General features: G+C 39.5%; 2 protein-coding genes across 8 annotated transcripts in view; one reads left to right on the forward strand and one right to left on the reverse strand.

Annotated features, from left to right (window-relative positions):
- Positions 1-13304, forward strand: part of KLHL2 (kelch like family member 2) — a 115172-nt gene that overhangs the window by 68505 nt on the left and 33363 nt on the right. The gene's annotated exons all lie outside the window — the stretch shown is intronic.
- On the reverse strand, positions 1079-3559 carry GK3 (glycerol kinase 3). Its single transcript, XM_004040590.5, has one exon. It carries the CDS (start codon positions 3202-3204, stop codon positions 1543-1545), a length of 1662 nt encoding a protein of 553 aa, XP_004040638.3. The 5' UTR covers positions 3205-3559; the 3' UTR covers positions 1079-1542.

Consider the following 13304-nt stretch of genomic DNA (forward strand, 5'->3'; position numbering starts at 1 on the left):
AAGGGATCACTCCCCACAGCTCACTGGGAACCTAGGTAGAAGGGTACCACTTCCAGACCATTGCTCTCACTGCCATCAGCCTCACTTTTTTTTTTCACTGTTTACTACAAAACAAAGTAATTTTAAGATATTTTTAAAAATTGACGTTAAGAAGCTAGATTAGGTGACTTATAATATGTGACATTAAATATTTTGAGAAATTCTTGGTTTCGTTGGAAGGCATTTATAATGATAAACCTTTTTTCAGTTATAATAAGATACTAAGCAGAGATAATTTTGTCATCCCAGATAGCAATTTCTTATTAACAATTGATAACATTTGAACTGAAAGAGATTCTTGGCTTTATTTCTATATTTTTTTCTACTTAGATATTTAACTTTTTTGACATCCTCTTATCCCCTCAATAGGATCCAAAATATGTCTAAAATTAATTCAAAAGAAAACTGTTTGAATTATTGCTTGTGTTTGAAAACAGTATTTACTGTAGTATTCCACAGTTTCTTCTTTTTTTAGGCTAAGACAATTAAATAAAAATGTAAGGGATAAGAAATATAGTTGAAGTCACAATAAAGTATATTTTCTTTTATGGACATAAAACATAAATTTTAAATGTTGGCTGTTTAAGAAAAAAATTCTGGTAGATATTATGCATAACCATTGCCCAAAAATGTATACAGCTGTTTTCCAACATATTTATATACATAGTGGTTCACTTAAGACCAGCCCTGTTAGAACCTTCTGAATATAATGTGCTCTTAATTTATAAATGGGCTACCCTCAGTGTATAAAATACATAGGCATATATGTTATACATACAAAGTAAAAAATATAAAAAGGAAAGATGGAAGAAAAAAGAAAGTATCCTTTCCTATAAGATCCAGACAGAAAGTCATTATAATTAGTGGGACCATGGAAAATATTGGAAGGATTTCAGTTTTGGCAAATACTTTTCAGAAAAATATCCAAGCTATGAGAACACTAAATGTCTATTTTAATAATTTAGTAGATATTTCTATTCAAACATTCAGTGAAGGTGTTTCCGTCTTCTACAATGTAGAAAAGAAGACTTTTGGGGTATCTGTTAAAAGTGAAGAGCTGCTCATTTTTAACAGGTTAGTAATAACCTTTTAGTCAAGTATATGTCATGCAGAGACTCAAGTCCTGTTCCAGTAGTGTTTGAGTATGTTTGATGGAAGATTCCAATGGTGAGGATCTGAATTCTTCGTACATCTTAGAGGGAATGGAGCAGGATGTTATGGCAATGGAGGGGGTCAGCCCCAAAGGTAGCTGGCCCAACCTTAACTGTGGATGTTAAAAAAAAACAACACACACACACACACACACCAAATATTTCTATAGCATTCTTTTTGCTGCATTTTCTTTATTTTAAGCCACAGGTCTACTTGGAGGGTCACGCAGCAAGTGGCTTATAAATAAAATCAAAGTCTGTGAATAGTGTCATCACATTAAGAGACAATTGCTGGGTTGTTCTTTCATTATGTAAAAAGCTCACATCTTGGGAATCCATGAGTTGGTAGGTTTTATGGAATACCTGAGATGTACCTTGCTCCGATTAACATTGCCATGCTACTCACTATAAAAAAGCCCAAGGGCAGACTACAGAAGACACTAGGGTCACCACTTTCTGGAGATTGAGTTGTAACCCAACCCATTGACTTCATCACAGCTTTCTTCCATGTAGAATAACGAATTTCACTTTCCTCAGCATTAATCTGAGGTTCAAACCGCTCCATCGTGACAGCGGACAAATCCTCAGGTTCAAGACTCCATACGTCGACTCCTTCTGCAGCCCCTGCCGCCATGGCAGCACCCAGTGCAGTGGTTTCGGGCATCAAGGGCTTCACTACTGGAATATACAGAATGTCTGCTTGTAGCTGCATAAGAATTTTGTTGCTGGTCATTCCTCCATCAACCTGCAAATGACTGAGTGGAATTCCACAGTCTCGATTCATGGCATCCAAAATCTCTCGAGTCTGGAAACAAACAGCTTCTAATGCAGCAAAAGCAATATGGCATTTATTGGTGAATTGAGTGAGTCCACAGATTATCCCTCTTGCACTGGGCTCCCAATAAGGTGCATATAACCCCGAAAATGCTGGGACGAAGTAGCAGCCATAAGAAGTACCTACTTCTTTAGCAAGTTTTTCAATTTCTTCTGAGGTCTTTATAATTCCAAGATTGTCTCTTAGCCAGCGAATAACAGCACCAGCTATAGCTACAGAACCTTCCAAAGCATAATATACCGGTTTGTCTCTGCCAAGTTTGTAAGCCACTGTGGTGAGAAGGCCATGATCAGAAAATACACACTTATGGCCTGTATTACATAGTAAGAAACATCCTGTTCCATACGTATTTTTGGCTTGTCCAATCTGGAAGCACATTTGTCCCACCAGTGCAGCAGACTGGTCCCCTAAACACCCAGATATTGGCACACCTTCCAAGGCCCCCGCTTTCATTAGGCCATAGATCTCAGAAGAACTCCGAACATGTGGAAGAATTTCCATTGGAATTCCAAAAAATTCACAGAGTTGTTTATCCCATTCCAAAGAATGAATGTTGAAAAGCATAGTCCTACTTGCATTTGTTACATCTGTACAGTGGACACCTCCATTGACGCCTCCTGTCAAACTCCAAATAAGCCATGAATCAATAGTCCCAAAAAGAGCTCGTTTTTCTTCAACGGCCTTTTGAACTTTTCTCACATTGTCGAGGAGCCAGCGAAGTTTCACTGCACTGAAGTAAGTGCTAAGTGGAAGGCCTGTCTTGGACTTGACAAAGTTATTATTTCCTGGAATTCTTTTACTAAGACTCTCAACGGTAGACTGTGTTCTTAGATCAAGCCACACCACAGCATTGTAGAGAGGCTCTCCAGTTATCTTGTCCCAAACTACGGTGGTTTCCCTCTGGTTGCTGACACCAATAGCTTTTATGTTGGAAATACCAATATTGAGCTGTCCAAGTTTCTCACATGTTTTCTCTATACCCTCATAGACAGAATGTAGAATTTCCTTAGGGTCCTGTTCCACCCATCCTTCTCTTGGGAACTCTTGTTTTATTTCCACTTGATATTGACTAAGTAGTTCAGCTGTTCTTGAATTGAAAACCAAAAAGCGCGTGGAACTGGTGCCCTGGTCCACTGCCCCCACCAATGGCCCCAAAACTGCCTTCTTTGAGGCTGCCATGAAACCAGCTTCAGGTCCGCCAGCGTTTGCGGCCGGTTTCCTGGGTGACGGCGGCGGGAGGGGGAGGGGCCGGTGACGAGTCCAAAGAGCGAGGCCGCGCGAGTCCGCTGAACTAGCCTCACTTCTTTACTGGCTGGCTAGCAGGCTACTGCGTTCTCTCTGCAGCTCATTTTCTCTCTTGGCCTCCAGGCATACATCTGTCTTTAACACTGAGATTATCTTTCCCTGCGTATTTTGTTTCTCCTGCCATAAACGCCTTCAGAATCTATACTGTTGGCTAACGTGAGACTCCTTCATAGCTCCCTGTGACTATCATCTTCCCCCCACAAGCCCATTCATCACCTTAGACTGCAGTTCCAGGGTCTGTTGGACCTTTCTGGTATTTAGAACTCTGGGGTCCCTACCTTGGTTCGGACTAGATGTGTGCCTTCTCATTCTCTTGTATTTCTTGATATATCTGTGCTCTTTGGCCCTTGTTCTTCCAGCCAACTCTTGGCCGTTCAGCCTAGACCCAGTAGTCAGTCATTTCAAAGCTATCCTCTTTATGTGCCTGGCATTGCCCACACTGTTGTGGGTGATAGATAATAGGCTCAATACAATTTAACCTTTGCTTATAATCTAACTTTATAGTCCAGTAACAGTAAACTCACACCCTAATTAAGTATATTTGGAATATGCGTTATTCTCTGTAAAACCAGTTTTTATAACAGTTTCTTCTACAGAAAATTTACTTCAATCATTTGCCCACCTTTCTATAATTTAGGCGAGGAATCACTGCTTGGAATAAACATCGGTTAGAATAAGCTCATGATTTGAATGCCACCCTCTTGAAAGAAATTTGTGTTGAGTGAGTGGTTTTGATAATCGTATTGCTAGCCTTAGCCATGGGATATGCATGCCAAAGAATAGATGCTGATTATTCAAGGGTCTATTGCAATGTTAATTTACTGATACAGAAGATTCTTCCTTTGGAGAACTGTGAAAGCACTTGATACACAGCACTTTTTAGCTGAAGTCATGCCAACTCAAATGATGCTTCTTAAAAGAGTTAATTATTTGTATATTCATGCATTCATTATGGTCCTCTTTATTCCTTAGTAAACTACATGCAGTCTCTGCTATGCCTTGTTGACAGGAATTTTTTCTAGCTTACATGAGTTAACTGTTTTCAGGTTTCATTAAAACTGCCTTATGTTAATAGAACTGCTGGAGACATACATGGTTTTTTTTTCTCCTAAAGATTAATAGTGTTGAAAGTCAAAGAATCACAGAGTATTAATGTTATAGGAAATCTTAGCAGTTATCTAGTCTAACACTTTCATTTTATTAATTAGGAAAATGAAGACCAGAGATATTTCTGTTTTCCCAAAAACACTTTGTCTGTTAGGGATGAGCTGCTTGTGGATCTCAGAGACTATTGTTATTCATACTTTTGCCCTCACTTCTCAAATGGGACTTTGCATTGAGTATAGAGGAATTGTGGAGACCCATCATGGCATTTTAATTTTGTTCAAAAAGGTGCTTGGTGTTTAGAAATCAAATACAAAGGGTACTTTGTACCTTATTACAGGATACAAAACAGAACAAATAACACTTGAGACTTATATTGTTGATTTTATTACACTTATTTGGGATGAGGGTCCTAACCTGATGCTCTCTCTCTCTTTTTTTTTTTTTTTTTTTTCATTTTTTATTGAGATGGAGTCTCGCTCTGTCACCCAGGCTGGAGTGCAGTGGTGCGATCTCGGCTCACTGTGAGCGCTGCCTCCCGGGTTCACGCCATTCTCCTGCCTCAGCCTCCCGAGTAGCTGGGACTACAGGCGCCCACCACCACACCTGGCTAATTTGTTGTATTTTTAGTAGAGATAGGGGTTCACTGTGTTAGCCAGGATGGTCTCGATCTCCTGACCTCGTGATCCACCCGCCTCAGCCTCCCAAAGTGCTAGGATTGCAGGCGTGAGCCACCGCGCCCAGCCCTGATGCTCTCTCTTGACCTGGTATGGCAAATTCTAGGGACTGTCTTTCATTTCATGATTAGCTTATTTTATTTCCTAGAGGGAAACAGAAAAGTTCAATTGCTTTACAGAGTAATGAGCATATATTTTCATTATGGAAGGAATGGAATGTATATTCCATATACATATATGGAAGGATTCATATGTATATTATATATTATGTGTGTGTAGTTTATGTGTTTAACGTATATAGCATATTGATGGCATAGTCTTTACTACCTGGAATTGTGCCCTATGGCAGTTATGGTATTTGTTTAGAGACAAGCAACTGATGATTAAATGTCAGTATAACTATGTTGGGCTTTATTCAGTGGCCAGTGGTGAACTACTGAAGGTAAATTACTGATGTCACAAGCTATGATCCATAAACAAAATGACCTGTCAGTATGTGGGTGAAAGGTTTGGAAGCAATAATTGAGGTTGGTAATAGCGTTAGAACTAGGGCAATGAACACAGAGGGGAGGTGAATGAAGCAAGATCATAGATATGGGAACTAACTCTGAGTATAAGTAGAGGAAACAGATTAAACTCTGAGATGACCTGCCTTTGAGCATTACATTTTAGGTAAATTCTTTGTAGGTACATTTTAGTGTGTGCATATTTACAGCAAGTGTGCAGTAGCTGTTGATTTTTACTGTACCTTACTGAGATACAGTAGGATGAAAAAGAATTCATTCACTGAAACGGAAGAATTTTTCACTTTGGCTGTGTTGTGTTAGGCTTATATTAACCAAACTGATGCAAAGATGTTAGGCTTTTAGTTGATGGTATATTCAGTGGGAACCAATTATGTAATCGTGTCCAGAAAGGTGTAAGGTGATTATCCTGTTCTGTTCTGTCCAGATCAGACCATAGCTATGAAATTGAGTTTATTTTTCGGTTCAGTGTTTTGAGAGAGACTGATGCACTAGAGCCCTGAATTTATAGTCAGGGTGATGATGAAGACCCCAAATCATGTTGTGCAAGCAGTGGTTGAAGGACATAGGACTGTACAGACCATTGAAGGATAATTTGGGAACATATAATGCTCTCTGTAAGATTTTGAGGAATTGCATAAGAGACAGATTAATTAATCTTGTTCTGTTTATTGTGGTGGCAGAATTATCAGTGTTACAAAATAAGAGTGAAAAAGATTTTAGAGCAACGTACAGAAGAACTTCTAATAGTAAGTGTTTGTATTAGTCCATTTCCATGCTGCTGATAAAGACATATCCGAGACTGGGCAATTTACAAAAGAAAGAGGTTTATTGGACTTAACAGTTTCACATGGCTGGGGAGACCTCACAATCATGGTGAAAGGCAAGGAGGAGCAAGTCATATCTTATGTGGATGGCAGCAGGCAAAGAGAGCTTGTACAAGGAATCTCCCATTTTTAAAACCATCAGATCTCATGATACCTATTCACTATCATGAGAACAGCATGGGAAAGACCCATCCCCATAATTCAGTCATCTTCCACTGGGTCCCTCCCACAACACATGGGAATTATGGGAGCTGCAAGATGAGATTTCGTGGAGACACAGAACCAAACTATATCATTCCACCTCTGGCCCCTCCCAAATCTCATATCCTCACATTTCAAAACCAATTATGCCTTCCCAACAGTCCCCCAAAGTCTTAACTCATTTCAGCATTAACTCAGAGGTCCACAGTCCAAAGTCTCATCCCAGACAAGTCAAGTCCCTTTCGCCTATGAGCCTGTAAAATCAAAGGCAAGTTAGTTACTTCTTAGATACAATGGGGATACAAGCATTGGGTAAATACAGCCATTCCAAATGGGAGAAATTGGCCAAAACAAAGGGGCTACTGGCCCCATGCAAGTCTGAAATCCAGTGGGGCAGTCAAATCTTAAAGCTCCAGAATGATCTCCTTTGACTCCATGTCTCACATCCAGGTGACACTGATGCAAGATGTAGGTTCCCACAGTCTTGGGCAGCTCCTACCTCCTGGCTGCCTTCAGGGGCTGGTGTTGAGTGTCTGTGGCTTTTCCAGGCACATGGTGCAGGCTATCAGTGATACCATTCTGGGTTCTGGAGGATGGTAGCCCTCTTCTCACAGCTCCACTAGGCAGTACCCCAGTAGGGATTCTGTGTGGGGGCTCTGACCCCACATTTCTCTTCTGCACTGCCCTAGCAGAGGTTCCCCATGAGGACCCCGCCCCTGCAGCAAACTTCTGCCTGGGCATACAGGCATTTTCATACATCTGAAATCGAGGTGGAGGTTACCAGACCTCAATTCTTGACTTCTGTGTATTCACAGGCTCAACACCACGTGGAAGCTGCCAAGGCTTGAGGCTTGCACCCTTGGAGGCCACGGCCTGAGCTCTATGTTGGCCCCTTTCAGCCATGGCTGGAGTGGCTGGGACACAGGGCACCGTGTCCTTAGGCTGCACACAGCACAGGGACCCTGGGCCCGGCCTGTGAAACCACTTTTTCCTCCTAGGCCTCTGGGCCTGTGATGGAAGGGGCTGCTGCAAAGGTCTCTGACATGCCCTGGAGACATTTTCCCCATTGTCTTGGTGATTAACAGTCAGCTCCTTGTAACTTATGCAAATTTCTGCAGCTGTCTTGATTTTGCCTGAGAAAATGGGATTTTCTTTTCTGTTGTATTGTCAGGCTGCAAATTTTCCAAACTTTTATGCTCTGTTTCCCTTTCGAAACTGAATGCCTTTAACAGTACCCAAGTCACCTCTTGAATGCTTTGCTGCTTAGAAATTTCTTCCACTAGATACCCTAAATCATCTCTCTCAAGTTCAAAGTTCCACAGTTCTCTAGGGCAGGGACAAAATGCCGCCAGTCTCTTTGCTAAAACATAACAAGAGTCACCTTTGCTCCATTTCCCAACAAGTTTCTCATCTCCATATGACACCACCTCGGTGTGGATTTCATTGTCCATATCATTATCAGCATTTTTGTCAAAGCCATTCAACAAATCTCTAGGGCTAAACTTTCTCACATTTTTCTGTCATCTTCTTCTGAGCTCTCCAAACTGTTCCAACCTCTGCCTGTTACTCAGTTCCAAAGTCGCTTCTGCATTTCTGGGTATCTTTTCTGCAGCACCCCACTTTACTGGTACCAATTTACTGTACTGGTTCATTTTCACACTGCTGATAAAGACATATCTGAGACTCGGCAATTTACAAAAGAAAGAGGTTTATTGGACTTAACAGTTCCACATGGCTGGGGAGGCCTCACAATCATGGTGGAATGTAAGGAGAAGCAAGTCACATCTTACATGGATGGCAGCAGGCAAACAGAGCTTGTGCAAGGAAACTCCCATTTTTAAAACCGTCAGATCTCATGAGACTCATTCACTATCATGAGAACAGCATGAGAAAGACCTGCCCACATAATTCAATTATCTCCCACCAGGTCCCTCCCACAACACATGGGAATTATGGGAGTTACAAGATGAGATTTGGATGGGGACACAGAGCCAAACCTTATCAGTGTTCAAGGATGATATGACTCTTGCCATCTGTTGATGTGTGTAAACTACAGCCAGATAACCATTTATTGTGAAAATTTTTGAGGTTATGAATACATATTATAGAAGCTGTGTCAGGTGACCTTTCAGATCTCTTATACCATTAAATCTTATTATTTTTATGGCATTACTGAGAAAGAATTAACAGGGTTTATGAAATAATTCACATTAGGGGTTAAAAAAGAGTGGGATGATGAGGGAAAGGGTAGTTACTTAATGAATTTCGTATTTGCAGGATGAAAATGTTAGATCTTTTTCATAACAGTGTGAATATACTACTTTTTTTGAGATGGAGTTTCATTCTTGTTCCCTAGGTTAGAGTGCAGTGGTGCAATCTAGGCTCACTGCAACCTCTGCCTCCCAGGTTCAAGCAATTCTCCTGCCTCAGCCTCCCAAGTAGCTGGGATTACAGGTTCCCGCCACCATTCCTGGTTAATTTTTGTATTTTTAGTAGAGATGGGGTTTCATCATGTTGGCCAGGCTGGTATCGAACTTTTGACCTCAGGTGTTCCACCTGCCTCGGCCTCCCAAAGTGCTGGGATTACAGGCATGAGCCGCCATGCCTGGCCCAGTGTGGATATACTTAACACTGTTAAACTTTACACTTAAAAATGGTTATGGTGGTAAATTTTATGTTTTTAATCACATAATAAAAGAGAGGGAGGGAGGCAAAAATGACTGTGACTAAGACTTCATTCATCCTTGGAACCAGAGTGAAGCCATTAGGACACAAAGGGAACATGGGAGGTCCAGCAGGTGTCTGGAGGAGGTCACTGAAACGGTTTGAAACGTAGGTATATCCTCATCTTGTTTGCTTGAGGGAGAGCCAGCAGTGAAGTGCAGTATCAATTTAAAGGTTCTTAGATTGGGCAAGATGTTTAACAGTAGCCAAAGACAGCTTGGCCAGAGGAAGAACTTGATTTATGTTGAGAGGAATATCAACAGACATAGAGAATCTTTATCAAAGTATCAGGCCAAAGAGTGAAGCATAGCATCAGTGGAAAAATGCACAATGATGAAAAGTCAGACCACAGAGCTCAAAACAGGCCAAGGTAAGTGGCCCAAGGTAGTAATTAATGTGAAGGTTTTAGAGGACTGCTTGTATGTGGTACTGGTTTCGTGGTGTATGGGTGGCTCTGTCTTGTTTAAAAGAGCCATGATGATTAGATCATATTCATATGGAGACTAACAGACAGCTAGAAATTCAAACATTGGGGTTTGGGGGAGAGGTTGGATCTGGGAGCAACAATATTAGGGTAATAAAGACAACTGTGGACAGTAATATACATTAGATAGTTAAGACAGAACAAGTGGAGAATCAAAAGGAGGCTGAAGGCAGGCAGGACCATAGTAATACCTAGTTTTAGGGAGGTAAAGGAGGCAGATTCAGTGGTCAGAAGGGTAGAAAAATATATAGAATCCTAACCAGTAGAGAAGGCCATTAAGCTTAAAATCAGCAGAGAGGTTGAGAAGGACTAATGCCAAGAAAAAGACTTCCAAAGGACTATTTCAAGGTAAAATTGAGCCAGAGGCTATGCCATAATATAAAGATGTGAGTGTGCATCAGCACGCAGAGGCTTCAGAATTGAGATCTGCTCTTGAGAAGTCTGGTGTGGAGGCTGACAAGGTAGGACAGCGGCCAAACATAGGGATGTTAACCCAGTGATCTTTCTTTTTCAGCAGAGCAGGTATTTGTCCACTGAAGTCAAGACAGTGACATGCATTGACTGTCTATAGCAACACTTCCTTTCTCACTGGGGAAGGAAAGTAGTTGGATCTAGTTGCTTGTTTTTATTTTTGTTTTTTAATTTTCATCACCAGTGTTTTCAAATGGTTATAAACTTTTAAAAATATTTGTGTTAAGGAACATATAACGTGAAATTTACCACCTTAGCCATTTTAAGTGTTCCACTCAGTAGTGTCATGTGTAAGTACTTGCTTTATTGTGAAACAGATCTCTAGAACGTCTTCATTTTGCAAAACTGAAACTCTGTACCTTTTAAACGACTTGTCTTTTCCACTTTCCACTGTCCCTGGCAAGTATTATTATACTTCCTGTTTCTATAAATTTGACTCCTTTAGATACCTCATATTAGTGGAATCATACAGTATTTTTTTATTTTTGTGAGTGGCTCACTACACTTAGCATAATGTTCTCAAGCTTCATCCATGATGCATTGTGACAGGATTTCCTTCCTTTTTAAGGAATTGTATGTATATATAGTGTATGTATATACCAATTTCATTTATCCATTCATTAATCAGTAGATACCTGCTTCTGCCTCTTGCTATTGTGAGTCATGCTTCTGTGAACATGGGTGTACAAATATGTCTTCAAGACCCTGCTTTCCATTCTTTTGGATATATACACCAAAGTGGGATTGTTGGATCATACGGTAGTTCTACTTTTAATTTTTCGAGTAACCTCTATGCTTTTTTTTTAATAATAGTTGCATTATTTTATAATCTTACCAACAGTGCACAAGGTTTCTAGTATCTTCACATCTTTGCCAACAATTGTTATTTTCTGGTTTGTTTGTTTGTTTGTTAGTAGCCACCCTAATGGGTGTGGGGTAATATCTCATTGTGGTTTTGAGTTGTATTTTCTCTGATGATTAGTGATGTTGAACATCTATCATCTGTTCATACGCTTATTGGCAATTTGTGTATCGTCTTTGGAGAAACGTTTATTCCAGTCCTTTGCTCGTTTTTAAATTGGGTTATTTGATTTTTGTTGTTGTTGAGTTGTAGGAGATATTTTTATATTCTGGATATTAACTCTTTGTCAGATACATGACTTGCAAATATTTTCTTCTCTTCTACAGGTTGCCTTTTTTCTTTATTGTGTCCTTTGATGCACTGAACTTTTAACTTTGATGTAGTCCCATTCGTCTTCGTTGCCTGAGCTTTTGGTGTCATTTCCAAGAAATCATTGACAAATTCAGTGTCACGAAACTTTCCCCCCTGTGTTTACTTCTAGGAATTTTATAGTTTTGAGTCTTTCATTTAGATCCTTAGTCCATTTTGAATTAATTTTTGTGTATGGCTTATATGATCCACCTTCATTCTTTTCTATGTGGATGTCTAGTTTTCCTAGCACAATTTGTTGAAGAGATTGTTCTTTTCCCATTGAGTGGTCTTGGCACTCTTGTCAAAGATCATTTTACCATATACATGAGGATTTAAAAATATTTGAAAGGTATACATTGAAAGAGTCATCCTTTCACCCTTGTTCCTCATTTCTCTCCCCTCTAAAGATAATCACTATTATTAGTTTCTCGATTTTGTTTTGTTTTCTTGCATGGAGAGGATAAGTAATCCATTCACATGGTTCATAGAACAAACAATCTAGCTACTGAAAAAATGCATTCTCCCATCTGTCCTGCTTCCTTTCTAAGCTGACAGTATTTCCTAAAGCTTTTTTCATATTATGAGCTTCCTTGTTCATTTTTACAGATGCAGAATATTCCATTGTATGGATATACTATGTTTTAAACTAGTGTCTACTGATGAACTCTCTTTTGTAGTTGTTAAAAGCAGTGCTACAGTGAATAACTCAGAGTGTGTCATTTCATGAGTGGTCAAGTATATTTGTAGGATGAGATTTCAAAATTGCTCTCTGTAAAGATTGTGCTGATTTATACTCCCACCAGCAGTGTGAAATAGCATACTGTTTCATAATAGGGTTGTTGCTTTTTTTTTTTTTTTAACTTTGATCTTCATGGTTTTGTGGCTTGAGGCCAGGGAAGGAATGTTCATGTTATATCATTTTTATTAGTACTAGTGGTAATATAAGAGCGTTTAATGTCATGAACTAAGCACCAGACAGACTAATAGTGATTTGCATCAAGAACATATAAAATAACAGGTGAGCTGCACTAGCCTTCTTGCCTTTCTTCCTATAGAATTTTCCATGCATGCCTTAGAGTGACTTTGACAGTCATCTAGTGCTTCCTGACTGTGTAAAGTGTTGGGTCCTTAGGAAGTGTGTTACAAGCAACAATCTCATTAAATTGCCTATCAGTTAATACTGTAGAACACTTGAAGAAATATACAGTTAATATAAATAGAAGAAAGGCAGGCCCTAAAGTAAACTAATTTACTCCAGATGTTGCCAAATAGTGCCCTCTATATTTTAGTAATGCTCCATATATGTTAACCACATCCTTTCCAAAGAAAGCTTAGTATAAGAATGTAAACATTAGATATCAATACTTAAAAATTTTTCTAAGGAGGAGGGATTGTTTCAATAGAAAATAAAAGTATTTGAGAATTAGAAGTATTTAAAAACATGTATATGTACACAATGAAAGTTACTTTTAATTTGAACATTTCTTCTTCACTTTTCCTTTAGGCTAATTTTTGGGTTTTTTTTTTTGGTAAGTGGTGAAGGGGTGGTGTTTGAGTGACAGCTGTGTTATGGTTTTGTCAATAAAGTTGTAATAGTTGACTATTTTCCTTGCCGTCTTAACCTTCTTTGATACACTAGGAAAGAATACACAATGAATTTAGATCCCAGACTTGGTTTTAGATAGAGTTTACTAATGCCCTTCTACATTTATGTAATTGCTGACTTTTAAAAAATCACCACCAAGGTGG

Source organism: Gorilla gorilla, chromosome 3 (assembly GCF_029281585.2).
Source record: "Gorilla gorilla gorilla isolate KB3781 chromosome 3, NHGRI_mGorGor1-v2.1_pri, whole genome shotgun sequence".
In the NCBI taxonomy this organism is placed as follows: domain Eukaryota; kingdom Metazoa; phylum Chordata; class Mammalia; order Primates; family Hominidae; genus Gorilla; species Gorilla gorilla.

Bases quoted from the DNA above. Each gene is read 5' to 3' on its own strand.
- GK3 (XM_004040590.5), bottom strand. From the start codon at position 3,204: ATGGCAGCCTCAAAGAAGGCAGTTTTGGGGCCATTGGTGGGGGCAGTG.